The sequence below is a fragment of the Rana temporaria genome, chromosome 4, assembly GCF_905171775.1.
Source record: "Rana temporaria chromosome 4, aRanTem1.1, whole genome shotgun sequence".
Taxonomy (NCBI): domain Eukaryota; kingdom Metazoa; phylum Chordata; class Amphibia; order Anura; family Ranidae; genus Rana; species Rana temporaria.
The window spans coordinates 138,981,797-138,999,351 of record NC_053492.1 but is presented as its reverse complement, the minus strand read 5'-3'; the positions used below and the strand labels follow the sequence as shown (position 1 = coordinate 138,999,351).

The 17,555-nt window shown below is 43.5% G+C and overlaps 1 protein-coding gene across 1 annotated transcript in view; it reads right to left on the bottom strand.

Annotated features, from left to right (window-relative positions):
* LOC120936619 (phospholipid scramblase 1-like) overlaps window positions 1-16,406 on the bottom strand; it is a 69,454-nt gene extending 53,048 nt beyond the window's left edge. The window contains exons 1-2 of the mRNA XM_040349104.1: window positions 16,302-16,406; window positions 12,048-12,076 (exon numbers count right to left, since the gene is read on the bottom strand). Of these exons, the coding sequence (XP_040205038.1) occupies window positions 12,048-12,060 (13 nt within the window). The 5' untranslated portion in view covers window positions 12,061-12,076; window positions 16,302-16,406. The remainder of the gene's footprint in view (window positions 1-12,047; window positions 12,077-16,301) is intronic.
* Window positions 16,407-17,555: the final 1,149 nt, after the last annotated feature.

The following is a 17,555-nucleotide window of genomic DNA, read 5'->3' as shown; positions in this document are numbered from 1 at the left end:
TAGCACATCAGGGCGCACAGCACATCAGGGAACATAGCACATCAGGGCGCACACAGCACATCAGGGTACATAGCACATCAGGGCGCACAGCACATCAGGGCGCACAGCACATCAGGGTACATAGCACATCAGGGCGCACAGCACATCAGGGCGTACAGCACATCAGGGTACATAGCACATCAGGGCGCATAGCACATCAGGGCATGGGGCACATAGCACATCAGGGCGCACAGCACATCAGGGCGCACAGCACATCAGGGAACATAGCACATCAGGGAACATAGCACATCAGGGCGCACACAGCACATCAGGGTACATAGCACATCAGGGCGCACAGCACATCAGGGTACATAGCACATCAGGGCGCACAGCACATCAGGGTGCACAGCACATCAGGGTACATAGCACATCAGGGCATGGGGCACATAGCACATCAGGGCGCACAGCACATCAGGGTGCACAGCACATCAGGGCACATAGCACATCAGGGCATGGGGCACATAGCACATCATGGCATGGGGCACATAGCACATCAGGGCACATAGCACATCAGGGCGTGGGGCACATAGCACATCAGGGCATGGGGCACATAGCACATCAGGGCGCATAGCACATCAGGGCATGGGGCACATAGCACATCAGGGCACATAGCACATCAGGGAACATAGCACATCAGGGTGCATAGCACATCAGGGTGCACAGCACATCAGGGCGCATAGCACATCAGGGCACATAGCACATCAAGGCACACAGCACCTCAGGGCGCACAGCACATCAGGGCACATAGCACATCAGGGCGCACAGCACATCAGGGCACATAGCACATCAGGGCATGGTGCGCACAGCACATCAGGGCGCACAGCACATCAGGGCACATAGCACATCAGGGTGCACAGCACATTAGGGCACATAGCACATCAGGGCATGGGGCATATTGCACATCAGGGCACATAGCACATAAGGGCGCACAGCACATGAGGGCACATAGCACATCAGGGCGCACAGCACATCAGGGCACATAGCACATCAGGGCATGGGGCACATAGCACATGAGGGCACATAGCACATGAGGGCGCACAGCACATGAGGGCACATAGCACATGAGGGCGCACAGCACATGAGGGCGCACAGCACATCAGGGCACATAGCACATGAGGGCGCACAGCACATCAGGGCACATAGCACATCAGGGCATGGGGCACATAGCATATGAGGGCGCACAGCACATGAGGGCGCACAGCACATGAGGGCGCACAGCACATCAGGGCACATAGCACATCAGGGCGCACAACGTTTGCTTTTGCTGACCAAGTCCCTGCCTGCTGCCTGGACCAGTGCTATCCTCCTGTGGACAACTGCGCTACTAAAACCACAGGTAATCTTTTGTTTACCCTTTGCTCAGCAGAATGTATTTTGGGGTGTAATTCTTGGTATGTGCATTCTATGTGTCCCTAGAACACCTGATGGTGTTCCTTGCATGTTGGGCCTCTGTATGTGGCCAAGCTATGTAAGTCTCACACATGTGGTATTGCCATACTCAGGAGCAGTAGCAGAATGTATTTTGGGGTGTAATTTTTGCTATTTACATGCTTCATAGATTATACGTTGGGGTGTTAGCTTTCCAAAATGGGGTCACTTTGTGGGCTTTTCCATTGTCCTGGTGCTCCAGGGCCTTCAAAATTGTAATAGGTGGCTGAGAGATGAGATGTGTAATTTATGCTCCTAGAATGCCTGAAGGTGCCATTTCAATATTGGGCCTCTGTATGTGGCCAGGCTGTGTAAGTCTCACACATTTGGTATCGCCATACTTAGGAGGAGTAGCAGAATGTATTTTGGGGTGTCATTTCTGCTATGTACATGCTATGTGTTGGAAATATCTTATAAATGGACAACTTTGTGTAAAGAAAATGCGTTTAAATTTTTTCCCCACATTTTCCAAAAACTTCTGAAAAAAAATGAACTGTTCAAAAGACTCATTATGCCTCATAGATTATACGTTGGGGTGTTAACTTTCCAAAATGAGGTCACTTGGTGGGCGTTTCCATTGTCCTGGTGCTCCAGGGCCTTCAAAAGTGTAAAAGGTAGTCATCAAGTTAGATGTGTAATTTATGTTCCTAGAACACCTGATGGTGCTTCCTGCATATTGGGCCTCTCTATGTGGCTAGGCTGTGAACAAGTCCAATGCATGTGGTATCGCCATACTCAAGAGGAGTAGAAGAATTTATTTTGGGGTGTCATTTGTGGTATACACATGCCATGTGAGAGAAATAACCTATTACAATGACAATTTTGTGTAGAAAAAAATCTTAATTTTGCAAAAAGTTGTGGGAAAAATTTACAACATCAAAAACCTCACCATCTTACTAAATACCTTGGAATGTCTACTTTCAAAAAAGGGGTCATTTGGGGGGGTATTTGTACTTTCATGGCTTGTTCGGGTCGCAAGAAATGAGATAGGCCACCATTACATCAGATGTGATCAATTTTTTATGATTTGCACCACAGCTTGTAGACTCTCTAAGTTTCACAAAGACCAAATAATATCCACTAATTTGGGTTATTTTTACCAAAAATATGTAGCAGTATAAATTGTGGCCAAAATTTATGAAGAAAAATTTATAATTTGCAAAATTGTATCACATTAACTAAGATTATTTTTTTCAAAATTTTCAGCCTTTTTTCATTTATAGCGCAAAAAAATAAAAAACCCAGAGGTGATCAAATACCACTAAAAGAAAGCTCTATTTTTATGAAAAAAAGGACAAAAAATGTATTTGGGTACAGTGTTGCATGTTGTCATTCAAAGAGAGCACTGAAAGCTGAAAATTGGTCTGGGCAGGAGGGGGGTTTAAGTGACCAGTAGGCAAGTGGTTAATAAGTAAATGCCTTTGGGTGCCTCTGTCTGTGCTGCCCCACTCCTTTCAGTGCAATTTCAAGTGCACTTTGCACTTGTAGTGCAAAGTGGATTTGCCTTTATTAAATAACCCCCATAGTGTGATGTCTGGGCTTACAGCCAAGATAGCGAAAATTGCTGATTGGAGAAAAGGCACACACCCCCTCTCCACAGAGTCTCTCAGAGGTGTTTTGTAACCGGGCCAGTTCCCGGCTAATCTATTTTTAGCAACCTCCCCTGACAGAAATTTCTGGCCGCTTTTACCTGATGTGTAAGGCCCCGTACTCACGACCAAACATGTCTGCTGAAACTGGTCCGCGGACCAGTTTCAGCGGACATGTTCGTTCGTGTGTAGGCAGTAACGTACAGGATTCCAGCAAACAATCGTCGGCCAGACCGTTTTCCAACGAACAACTGTTTCCTGGTCTTGCTTTAAAACAGTCTGCTGGAATCGTGTCCGTCAGACATGTTCGGTCGTCTGTACACAAAAGCAGCGTACAAAAACCCCGCGCATGCTCAGTCCAAATGAGGAGACAGGAGCGCTCGTTCAGGTAAAACTCGCGTTTGTTTGGGATATGGCACATTCGTCATTAGAAACCTTTTATTCTAGCAAGAGAACAATGTCTTAAAAAGGCGCACTAAACCACATTTTCTTGCCTCGTTTTATTAATTCTTCTCTTGCTAGAATATCCCCGTTCTCTTACTGATGCAATTTCAATAGAGTTGTCCCATACTGAAATGTCACATTTCTTGCTTGTGATGTAATCCTTTAATAATGTTTTCTATGCCAGACGTGTGTTTTGGTTGGTGGTCCTCCATAATTTATAGTAGTCATTTTTGTAAAGGAATGTGCATCTTTTTTTTTTTTTTTGTTGTTTCTAGTTATGTCACCATTTAAATTTTTTTTTTTTTACATGTATTTTTATTTATTTATTTTTTTTATTTTTTGTGTTTCATTTGAGAATATTAAACCATGTTGGCACACCAAATGTCCCCCCCCCCCCAAGGAGTGTGTCCTTTGTAAATTACCCATTGTATATTTATTAAAGGTTTGCTGCCTAATAATCCCCACAGTATAACAAACAATAGACATGTTTTCAAATGAAAGCAAAAAGCCTTTTATTCAGGAAAATGTCATCACAAAAAATAAACAGAACGGCAGCACTAGAATAGATAGCAAACTATATGCAAACTTGCATTTCCAACATGGTGAAGGATAAACTTCCAAGCCTCAGGAGCCAAACACAAAAATATGAAGCAGCAGCACACAAACAAAGGAACCCAAACTGTGGTAGTACAAACAATATGTCCTTTATGTGGAAGGAAATGGAAGGCAGAAAATCAACGTTTCCTCCTCTTTCCAGCCTTCCCTCCAGGCAGCCTTCCAGCGGATCTAACACGGGGTCTTGCAGGTGGGGTCGATGTGGCAGCAGGAGGATGGTGTTCCGCAAGCCGGGCCGGGTCACATAGCCCAGTCTCTGGGGTCAGCAGGCCCCTCTGCATCCACCAAAGGACCTGGTTCATCAGGGCCTTTGCCAGTCTTCTCTGGTCCTCCTCCCCTTCATTTAAATTGTGGGCCAATGAGGCACTGAAGGCCTCTGTGGGGTTGAGGGGGGCCCTCATGATGGCGCTTGCCTCCTGTATCATGCGGAGGCTTGCCTCCTCCACAGGCCTCAACTGCCTCCTTCGGCTTGATGGCCTCACCTGGGGGGGAGAAGACTGGCTGGTGGTGGTTCTCCTGGCCGGGGGGACCTGCTGCAGGCCACTGGGCCCAGCCTCCTCCTGGCTGCCACTGACCCCGGCCTCCTCCTGGCTGCCACTGACCCCGGCCTCCTCCTGGCTGACAGACACCTGAGGATCTGCCACCTCCTGGCTGATCTCTTCTTCCTGTGTGGAAAAAAAAGGACATTTTTTACAATTTCGCAAAATAAAACCACACTCATTTTCATGTTTTTCGTTTAGTATTTTCTGTTCATTATTACTTGAATACACTCTACTTCTGACCCCTGCAGTTGTCATCTCTGACACCTATTTGTCTGTACACCTTTTTTTTGGCTTTTTCCCAGCTTGGCTTTTCTTTTACAATATCAAATCATTAATCCACCAAGAATTATTTACGCCAGAAATATAGAGGAAACTACTATACCTCCTCATCGAAGGGTGGCAGATCTGCATCTCTGTCAGCCAGGCCCTCTTCCTCCGACTCTGCAGGGCTGTGGTCATCTGGGGAAGGTCCGCTGGAAGGTAGCATGGAGGAAAGGTTGGAAGAAAGACTCAACATCGTTTTCCTGCCTTCCATTTCGTCCCGCAAAAAAGCCATCTGTTTATAATACCACAGTTTGGGTTCCTTTGCTTGTCTTGCTGCTGCTCCAGATTTTTTGCTTTTATTAGCTTTGTATGCTCTCCTGTATGTGCTTCTGAGGTTGGCAAGTTTATCCTTCACCATGTTGGCAGTGCATCCTGGCACCCAAGTTTGCATATAGTTTGCTAGCTCTTCTAGTGCTGCCGCTCGTACATCTTTATTACAATATAAAGAGTGCTTGGAATTCCACAGGATGGGCGTCTCCTGATATTTTTGGAGTAAGGCCTCTATAGCTTCCTTGGTTTGTAGTTGGTCCATTGAATTGTTTGAAAAATTATATTTCTTTTTGAGTCTAGATTCCAAAAACATAAACCACAGAAAAATAAATATTCAAAAGGATCAGCGTTGACCTTGATATAATATGTGTCTTCAAATTTATTACCTATATCTAATTACAAACACAGTCTCTCTTGTTTAAACAATGATTGGCAGCTCGGCCGCATTGCTTGTACCAAACATTGATTTGCTAGATGCAGAGCCATTGTTAACATTGCAGTAAATATTTTTAATATAGAAAAATAAACAATGCTTACAAATGACAGTATTCATCTAGGCACTCTTTCATGTGTAAATCTCATGCCCCTGACAATGGATGACATAAAAGACACTTCCTAATGACCTCTGTACAACCAACACTTGAACAATACTTTGCCTGATCTGAATACACCATTCAAAAATTTGTCAATGAGGTACAGCATTGTTCACATCTCTATTTTGTGAGTTGTCCAAAAGCATTTGGATACCAAAATAACATTGTGGTACCCCATAGACAGAATAGCTTAAAAAGGGTGCAACCAACAGCCCAAACCCTCATCCCATGTGTCTACATTTTCAAGGCCTCTGCTGATCACATTTATAATTTCCTTACCTTCCTGTCTCTCGCTCCTCGTTTCTCACGCTCGCCTAATTACCGCGTAAGATGCGTAATCACGGCGTGCACCTTTTAAACACTCCGCGTATTTATTAAACCCCGCCCTCGTCACCTTTGCGAGGCCCCTAATCAATGAGTTTAGGAAATATGGCGTTAACTGTGTATGTTCTGGATGCGCTCGATAATTCTCCGCGTAACCTACGTAAACACGTTGTTTGCATTCTCTACACTCCGCGTATGTATTAAACGCCGCCCTCTTCTCCGCCCATGGCGTAAGAATTCATCTTTTCCACGCCCATAATCTCTGTGGGAAAGGAAAGATGGCGATGTCACACGAGCGGGCACGATGCTCTCATGCCACAAGTGAAGGGACAGAGGCAGGGACGTCCCGATCAAGGCAAAGAAGATACAAAGCCACTAATATGCGGTTCCAGGAAATGGTGGAGTTAGTTTACATCATGCGAAAGAAGGACTATGATGGTGAATTAGGGCCATACAAGACCCCTAACCGCCGAAAGGCACATATTATGGACAAGGTGGCGAGGAGAATGCAGAGGATGTTTGGGATCACCAGGTCCAAGGAACAGCTGAGGAAACGATGGTCAGACTTAAAATTGAGGGAGCCACATCAGATGAAGAAAATACTTAAAATTCTGCGTAAAAGTAAGTAAATATATATTGGGGTTGGGGGGGGGGTGGATGATTGTCTGCAATAATGTGTTGCCATGTATATTTCACCATCTGCCTCCTTGGCCTGCTTGTAATTTTAAAGACATGTTGTCATTTATTTTTTATGACATAAATACCTACATATTTACAAATAGTGTTATTAGTAAACCACGTAACATCACATAGTTTCTCAGAAAGGCTCGGTTATTCCAGGAACAACACACCTGGACATGGCTCACTGGCCAAAAACTTTGTTTGTAAACATTGTGTAAAAGCTAGTTCTAGAAAATAAAATTATGAGAATGGGAAAGGCAAACAGGATTCATTCTAAAAACAGTGGTAATAAAGCAGATGTTTTCACATCTGCAATGCAGAGCACCTGTGTCTCCCCAAACCAAAAAAGGGTTTTGGTAGGGTCTCCCAGAAATACTGTTTAGGGGGGACATCCATGTGTGTCACTTTGCTAAAAAGGGGCAGGATCAGAGCTTGCCATATAGAAGTAATTGCAAAATGTAGGTTTGGTGAAAGATAAAAGTAACTAAATGAAAGCATCTTCTAAGCAATGTGTGCGATTTATGCTCTCCAATATCTGTGTGCTGATGAGTCTACATTTTTTTTTGGTTATTTAAGGGGAAAGAAGTCGCCAGCATTTGGAGGAGGCAGAGAGGGCCAGACAAGGCCAAAATCTTCCATCTCAACATGTGGAGGAGGAGGATGTGGAAGGAGAAGAGGATGTGGAAGGAGAAGAGGATGTGGAAGGAGAGGAGGAAGGAAGAAAGGAGGAAGGAAGAGAGGAGGAAGAAGTAATTTTGGACTTAGAATTTATAGCAGATGAAGGGCAAGTGGCGGAAGAACAATTTGGCGAATTGAAAAAAGGTGGATTGATGGATGAAGGAGGAGTCCAAGATGATGGGGAAGTGGTGGAAGAAGGAGGAGTGATAGAAGATGATGGGGAGGTGGTGGAAGAAGGAGGAGTGATAGAAGATGTCGAAGAGGTGGAAAGGAGAAGCCCATCAGGTCAGTGTCACCCTAGCTTGATAAAAAAAAACATATGTAGATAGGCCTCATCGAAAAATAATGTTGTAAATGAAAATTTAATTTTTTTTTTTAGGGGAGGAGGATGGTGTGCCAATATTTTCACGTGCAAGTGCTGCTATAATTATTCAGCAGGTCATGGAGTGCAGCACTGAAATGCACAATATGCGTGAAAGGATGGTTGTCATGGAAGAGAATTTAACAAATGTCCTTTTGGAATGCTGCACGGAAATGGACAATATGCGGCAAAGAATGATGGTCATCGAATCTAATTTTAAAAATATTATTGACATGATGGGCCGTGTCAAAGACTGAAACACCCCCCGCCCATCCCCCGCCCCCACAAACATTTTTACTGTTTTAATAATGAATACGCCAAAATTTGAAGATACACACACAGTGTGCCAACATGTGCTATCTGCCATCACAGAATATCTAGTGTCTGTGCTTTGTGGGTCCAACCCCCTCCTCCATCCTCAAGTAGTTGAGAGGAAGGGTTTGCTCCCACAGAACACAGACATTGATCACCCATGATGTCAGATAGCACATGTGGCCATTTGTCTGTTGAACCAATGACATTTGGCGAGTTTGCACTGAATGTGTGTATCTTCAAATTTTGGCGTGTTCCAGTGTGAAAGCACACCATGACTGACTGCTGTTGTGAGTTTTTATATTTTTTGAATTGGATTTTGTTACTTTTTGACCATGTTGAACATTTTGGGATACTATAAAGTTTAGACCATAAAGAATAAACAACGCCAAAAAAAAAAAAATATATATATATAGAATTATAAATCTCTCTAATCACTGAATTTAGTGAAGTCGAGATTTGACTCCAAAATCTCAATAACAAATTTTCTTATTGAAAAACACACCAAAAAAAAAAAAAATGGTTAAAAAAATAATGGTTTTTGTGCATAAAAAATATGCCGAAAAAAAAAAAAAGTAAGGCGGTAAACACCACACCAAAAATAGTCTATATATATATATATATGTAAACAATAAATCTAACTATATTTGATAAACAAAAATGTGAACTTGTTAAAAAATGTATAATCTGCATTATATTTTTGGTTGAATTACCTGAAAAAAAAAAAAAAAAAAAAAAAAAAATTTTTGGTAGACTCCTAAGTACAAAAGCAGGGAGTAATGAAAAAAATATAAAATAATTTTTGGGGTCATGAACAAGCAAAAATTAAAAAACTTGACCTCAAAATTTACAAATGGAGTTGCTTCTTATTTCTAGACTCAATACCCTGTTTGTAGATGAGTGAATACTGTGCAAAATGTGGTTAGTTACTAAAAGTGGAGAAATCAATTATGCATTAAAATTGAAGAAGTTAGTTAGAGAACCAGGAAGACAGATAAAAAGAGAAAAAGCATTAATGACAAACAACTGTATAAAGTCCAATGGTCTAATTATTTTTTATTTGAGAGAATATTCCTTTCTTTGGGGGCCGAATTAGAAAGAAATATGATCTGGCATAGCAATGGCCCCCCGACCCATGAAGTACTCAACATATTTGTCGCGTACCTCACGAGCTGATTGGGGGGCCAAGCCAGCGCGACCAGTGTCCAGCCCGGGAAGGGGATCTGAGGGTAGTCTTGCCTCAGAACCGATGTCGGGTAGGTACGTCTGGGAGTGCCTGCGTAAAAAGTTGTGCAAAATGCAGCAGGCAAATACAACGGTGTCCAATTTATATTCCGCCAGATGTATCGATGTCCTGAACAGGCGGAACCGGTTGGTGAGTATCCCAAAGGCATTCTCGACTACCCTCCGAGCCCTGGCCAACCGAAAATTAAACACACTCCTCTCTGAGGTGAGGGTCCTCTGGGGAAAAGGCCGCATGAGGTGAGGACCAAGCCCGAAAGCCTCGTCCGCTAGGAACACAAACGGAAGTCCTTCCACATTATCTTCATCTGGTGGCAATGCCAGACCACCAGCTTGGAGACGATCATAGAAATCAGTCCGTGCGAACACTCCCCCATCAGACATCCGGCCGTTCTTCCCCACGTCCACATATAGAAACTCATACTGTGCCGACACCACCGCCATCAACACAATACTATGATAACCCTTGTAATTATAATAGTAGGACCCCGAGCGGGGTGGGGGCACAATGCGGACGTGTTTCCCATCTATTGCTCCACCGCAGTTTGGAAAATCCCACCGCTGGGCAAATTGGGAAGCCACAGACTGCCATTCCTGTGGTGTGGAGGGTAGCTGTGGGGACAAACAAAAAAATAGATTTAGTACTTTGTAACAAAAACATCCTACAAGCATCCTTGTGACAGTTCACAGTATTAAAATTGCATTACAAAAATGTGCATGGAGAATTTGGGAAATGAAATATATAGGGCCACTTCATTAAGAGACTCCACAGCCCTCTGATGGGGACAATAAAAGTTTGAAGGGGGGGGGGGGACACAAAAAGCAAAAAGTCCTGTTTTAAAAAATGGCAAGGTGGGTTTGTCCCTAGGATAGCATGCTGGACAGGTTAATATTGGGTAAGGGACAAATATGCAGGTAGGTCAAGAATAAAACATGTAAAGCTTATATCAACATGCATAGGGAGAAAAGGGAACGTTAGTTAAACACACAGCATATCTGGGAAATTAAAAATTAAGTTAGTTAGCAACATTATTACAGCCAGGAAACTTACCTTAATATACTCCTCATGCATAACTTTGATGATGGCAGCACACGTGTCCGGTATGATGACCCCAAGCGCCTGCGGAGAGATGCCTGTTGAGAACTTGAGGTCCTGCAGGCTCCTCCCAGTCGCCAGGTACCGCAACGTGGCAATAAGCCTCTGCTCGGCCGTGATGGCTTGGCGCATCACAGTGTCCTGCCTCGTGATATAGGGGGACAGAAGTTCCAGCAGACTGTTGAATACGGGGTCCGTCATGCGGAGAAAATTCCTAAAGTCATTAGGATTATTCTCCTGGAGTTCCCTAAGCAGAGGCATATGTGAGAACTGGTCACGCTGGCGCAACCAATTCTTGGTCCAGAAACGCCTCCGCCCCCTGTTTCTGGCCAAAGTACTGGACAAATGAACATATCCAGCAGCCATCCCATAAACAGCACCAACTCGCGAAAATTGACGCTGCTGCTCCATCATGGCTTCAAACCGGCCGGCTGGTCAGTCAAGAACACACTGAAACAGAAAGCACTCGCAAATCCAGCACTACCTGCGACAAACGCGTGACAAACAGATACGAGCGCACAGGATGCAACTGCTAAAGCAGAAACAACCTGCTAGCCTATAGCCGAATGACAACTACGTTACCGCAAGCACACGCACTGAACCCGTGAATACACGCTGTCAAAGCCTGGAGACCGAGAAGCGCGAATCAGCTCTAACCAAACCTTCACTAACACGAGCAAACCCGTAACTAGCAAAAGAGGAACAGAGGGCGGCGCCATTAAGTTTGGTCTTCCCCTTTATAGTGACGTCGTACGTAGTTTACGTGCACGCGTTCCGGTACGACGGTAATTTGGTCCGCTGGTGTGTACACGCCAGCGGAACCAAACACAGATCAGCCTTGTACGCCGGAAACTGTCGGGCAGACAGTTTCCAGCGCACAGATCCGGTCGTGAGTACAAGGCCTAAGAGAATTTGTCAGGAGTTATCAGGCTGATAACAGAGGAACGGGTCAGGAGAGAGCTATGGGACTTAGCCCTTTGAAGAGAGATAACAAAATAGACCGTAGATATATGTGCCCAGCTCAAATTTAATCGGGTTTACATCCGCTTTAAGCCATTGTTTATAATATTGGTACATATTTTAAATCGATCATATGTATGCAATTCCGACGCACAAAAATCCTACGCATGCTCGGAATCAATTCGACGCATACATGGAATCATTGTACTTAATTTTTCTCTGCTCGCCGTAGTGTTGTATGTCACCGCGTTTTTGACGGTCGGAATTACCAACAACATTTGTGTGACCATGTGTTGCACACAAGTTTGAGCCAACATTCCGTCGGAAAAAAATCCACGGTTTTCTTGTCAGATTTTCCGATCGTGTGTACGCGGCATTAATCACCTTTGTAGCCAAACTTTAGTTGGGCATTAATAAGGCACCTAAGAATGCAGTAGCTATGTAAGAAATGCAGACACCTACTGTATAACAGCCAACTGCAAGTCATGTTTTATGTTTTAACTAAATAGAACAGGAACCAGACTGGTGCTGAGGGTACGGATGCATTACCTTTGGAAAACATTCTTCCAACAAGATGCCTGAAAAGGAAATAGTGACATGTTAAAGTTATTCTTTAGAAAACACTAAAGAACATTATTATTTCCTCTTGTAAAATAAATACCGTAGAAATAATAAAGTGCAGTATTGTAATATAATATTGAATTAATTTCTGTCTTTATGTCATTGCCAAGTCATAAAAGGGGTAAAACCATTGGTTTAGATATTTTACCTTAAATCTCTAGCTGGTGATAACTCAGAATAGCCATACTCAAAGTGAATTTAGTATTTTAAATATATATATATTTTTTTTTTTACAGTGCCTTGAAAAATTATCCATACCCCTTGAAATTTTCCACATTTTATCATGTTACAACCAAAAACGTAAATGGATTTTATTGGGATTTTATGTGATAGACCAACACAAAGTGGTACATAATTGTGAAGTAGAAGGAAAATGGTTTTAAACATTTTTACAAATATATTTCTGAAAGTGTGGCGTGCATTTGTATTCAGCCCCCCTGAGTTAATACTTTGTAGAACCACCTTTTTCCTCAATTACAGCTACACGTCTCTTTGGTTCAAGCTCTGTCAGATTGCATGGAGAGCGTCTGTAAACAGCGATTTGTAAATCTTGCCACAGATTCTGAATTGGGTTTAGGTCTGGACTTTGACTGTGCCATTCTAACACGTGAATATTTTTTGATCCAAACCATTCCATTGAAGCTCTGGTTTATGTTTAGGGTTGTTGTCCTGCTGGAAGGTGAACCCCTGCCCCAGTCTCAAGTCTTTTTCAGACTCTAACAGGTTTCCTTTTAAGATTGCCCTGTATTTGGATCCATCTATCTTCCCGTCAACTCTGACCAGCTTCCCTGTCCCTGCTGAAGAAAAGCATCCTCACAACATGATGCTGCCACCACCATGTTTCACGGTGGGTAGGGTGATGTGCAGTGTTAGTTTTTCACCACACATAGCGTTTTACTTTTAGGCCATAAAGTTCAATTTTGGTCTCTGATCAGAGAACCTTCGTCCACATGTTTGCTGTGTCCCCCACTTGGCTCCTCGCAAACTGCAAACGGGACTTCTTATGGCTTTCTTTCAACAATGGCTTTCTTCTTGCCACGCTTCCATAAAGACCAGATTTGTGGAGTGCACTACTAATGCTGCGTACACACGACTGTTTTTCGGGTTGTACATTTTTTTTATTTTTTTTTAACCACTTAAGCCCCGGACCAATATGCTGCTAAATGCCCAGAGGCGTTTTTACAATTCGGCACTGCGTCGCTTTAACAGACAATTGCGCGGTCGTGCGACGTGGCTCCCAAACAAAATTTGCGTCCTTATCTTCCCACAAATAGAGCTTTTTTTCAATGGTATTTGATTGCCTCTGCGATTTTTATTTTTTGCGCTATAAACAAAAATAGAGCGACATTTTTGAAAAAAAAACAATATTTTTTACTTTTTGTTACAAGAAAAATGTAATAAACTAAATTTAAGTCAAACATTTAGGCCAAAATGTATTTAGCCACGTTTTTAGTAAAAAAAATCCCAATAAAAAAAAAATTAGCTTCCTAGCGGCAACAGTGACACTAATACAGCGATCAGAAAAATGATCGCTTAGTGACACTGGCAATACGGAGTGAAAGGGTTAACTAGGGCGGTGATCAAGGGGTTAAAACCTTATTAGGGGGGGGGTACGGGGCTACCCTGGACCTAACACTAACTGACTGTCACACTGACACTAAATGCAGTGATCAGTACATATATGATCACTGCATTCAGTGACAGTGTGACAGGGTGGTGGGGGGTTTTTGATCGGAAGGGGTTAAATGTGCCTGCGTGTGTGGTGTCAGTGTAGTGTTAGGTGCGACTCTTCTCTCATCTTGGCGGTTTGAAAATACCGCCGAGATGAGAGCTGCATCACTTCCTCTGCCTATGTTTACATTTTACAGGCAGAGGAAGTGACACGGCGGCGGCTCACGGGATTGGCTGGAAGCGATCACGAGGGGGCAGACGGAAACGAACAGCCGCCCCCTCGAGTCGGATCGCTTGGTAAGGTAAGCCACCCGCCGCACGCAGCGGAGGGGGTCCCGATTGGACCCCCGACCCGCTAGAAGGCAAGGACGTATATATACGCCCTTCTGCCTCTCCGTGCCATTTTGCGGACGTATATAGTCGTGCGGCGGGCGTTACGTGGTTAATGTCATTAAAAACGATCGTGTGTGTGGGCTCCAGAGCATTTTTCATGATGTAAAAAATGTCCATAAAAAATGTAGAACATGCTCTAATTTTTCACAAAGTTTTTAACGTTGTCGTTTTTAACATCGTAAAAAATGGTCGTGTGTGGGCTTTAACGACGTGAAAAAAACATGCAAGCTCAGAAGCAAGTTATGAGACGGGAGAGCTCGTTCTGGTAAAACTAGCGTTCGTAATGGCGCAGGTTGGTATTGCGGGCGGCACATTCATCACGCTGTAACAGACTGAAAAGCGCAAATCGTCTTTTACTAACACAAAATCAGCAAAAGCAGCCCCAAGGGTGGCGCCATCCGAATGGAACTTCCCCTTTATAGTGCCGTTGTACATCACCGCGCTTTTCTAGAGCATTTTTTTTCATGATAGTGTGTAGGCAATGCCGTTTTAATGATCGGGTTGAAAAAAAACGTCGTTTTTTCTAGACCATCAAAAATGTAATTTTTTACAACCCGAAAAACAGTAGTTGTTCTGTGGACAGATTCTCCCAACTGAGCTGTGTATCTCTGCTATTCCCTCAGAGTTACCATGGGCATCTTTGCTGCTTCTCTAATTAATGGTCTCCTTACCCGGCCTGTCAGTTTAGGTGAACGGCCATGTCTTTATATGTTTACAGTTGTGCCATATTCTTTCCATGTTTGGAAAATTGAATTGAACACTACAGTGCTCCGTATAACCTAACCCTGCATTAAACTTCTCCACAACTTTATCCCTGACCTGTCTGGTGTGTTCCTTGCACTTCATGATGCTTTTTGTTCACTAAGGTTCTCTAAAAAAAAACTCAGATGGCTTCACAGAACAGCTATATTTATACAGAGATTAAAGTACACATAGGTGGACTCTATTTACTAATTAGGTGACTTCTGAAGGCAATTGATTCCACTAGATGTTAGATAGGGGTATGTATCAGAGTTAAGGGGGCTCAATACAAATGCACAACACTTTTCACATATTTATTTGTAATAAATTTGAATACCATTAATCATTTTCCTTCCACTTTACAATTATGTGCCACTTTGTGTTGGTCTATCACATAAAATTCCAATAAAATAGATTTACGTTTTTGGTTGTAACATGACAAAATGTGGAAAATTTCAGGGGGTACGAATACTTTGTTGAGGCACTGTATACAGTACAATAATACATGTTTGGTTTTGAGTGTACTAATTCCTGTGTGGAAAGTGAGCCCTAATCCTACAATTATTCTCCAATCAAACTTCCAGATCGGTGAAGGAAGGGCTGACAAAGGCACAGTAATTCACTACACATCCCAGTCTGTCATGCTGGTGAAAGGTGGGCTTGCAAGTGGTTTAAAATACTCACATTGAATTTGTAAACCACAAACGATGCCCTTATTTACCAGCATGACGTTAAACCAACCAAAGTCATCTGTATTCATTTCAAACATCCAGCCATACAAAGAATTAGCTCTTTTTCTGTATAACTCCCTTGCACATTATTGAATGTTTGAAGTGCACACAGGTGCATTCTTCTCACACAACTTTCCTTCATGCCTACATAATTAAGTCTCAAAGCCTTGAATATACCTTTTACCAGTAGTGTCTGCGTGATTGTATGTTCCCCTACTGCTACTGGAGCAAAATGTCCATGCTTACAATAACTTAGTGTACACAAAGGGGTTGATTTACTAAAGGCAAATCCACTTTTCACTGCATGTGCACTTGAAAGTGCAGTCGCTGTAGATCTGAAATGAAGAGAATCTCTGCTGATTTTATCATCCAATCATGTGCAAGCTAAAATGCTGTTTATTTATTTCCTTGCATGGCCCCCCTCAGATCTACAGGGGCTGCACTTCCAGGTGCACTTGTAGTGCAAAGTGGATTTGCCTTTAGTAAATAACCCCCAATGAAACAGCTCAGATCTAGGACCATACTGCAGTTTGCATCCTCTGGATCTGGTGTGACCAGAAAACATTCTGTGCAGCTCTTGATTACGTGATCAATACTTGTCACAGTAATACTTGTGATATGATACTATCTCATCAATATTACTTACTTTCTACGGGATACAGACAAGGATAGAATATCTCCAACAACAGCAGAATGTGACTTGTATATGATAGAAGGATATAAACTAAGTCCATTTATATAGCAGGGAAACAACGTAGACATGGCAACTTTAGTTGTGTTTTAACTGTTTATTAAGGTGTGGTGGTTCACCACATTAATTCAAGCTTTAAACATTGAACACTGGCACATAGTGACTGAGCACTGTCAACAAAGACAACAATTAAATAATTGTAAATCATAGAATATCAGAGAGCTGGTTTGCAGCTCACACAAGATGTGAAAGTGATAGACTTACAATGCATACCCATTACTCATTGCCCATTACTCATGAGCACATAGTCCTTCCACATGAAACCTTGCAAAAAAGGGAAAGAGAGGCACATCATATCAAGGATTAACCACAGCTAAAAGTGTTGTGGAACATTAGGAGGTATAGCCATAGCGTCAAGCCAGCCTGCCCACACTTGTGAATTTTTTTGGGCAACCTCTATTTTCTCTTATCGTCCATGGACAGACACTCCTTAAATCTTGACATTGGGTTATGTTCCTGTTCATAGGAGAGGACTAGGCAGAACATGTTAGTTATCTTAAAACATGTAACTTTAAAAGAGTTGAACAGCCCCGCCCAGGGGGTGGTCCCTCTGGTCATAACCCCTCACCCTGCAGCATAGTTTTTTTCTGCCTAGCAGAGGAGAAGGACGTGTCTCCGTTTGGGCCCAGAGTCCTGAAGACATTTTTAATTGTATTTATTTTTGTGATTCTTCTATCAACTGCCGGCTGGGTGACAGGCTGGATATTATAGATCCTTGTAGTCTCCCCAGTCTGGCCATCGAGTGTGAGCAGTCCTTAGCTACGTGCTGGGTCAGCCACGACTTATCCCATGGCTCCAGGGGTTTGCCGGTGAGCATAAGCTCTGGGGTCCACATATGACTGGGCTGCTGTTTTCTCACTCACAGTGGCCTGGGCCGACAGCTACTCCGTACCATCGGTTGTGGGTCTGTCAGGGACGCTCCAGCAAGTCCTCGCAAGGACGGGTAAGTACAGTTCCTCCTGCCTAAGGGGTTCTCCTGTCCTCCCTTTCCCTGCTCTCTGTCGCCCTTTCCCCTCCTGCCCTAGGGCCCGCTGCAACCGGGGTGTACCTGTGGGGGGGCTCCGGGTCCCTGTGGGGGACCGGGGTGCACCGGGGTCCACTTTCTGTGAGGGGGCGTCTGTCTCCTGGGAAGTCTCTGCACGGCCTTCT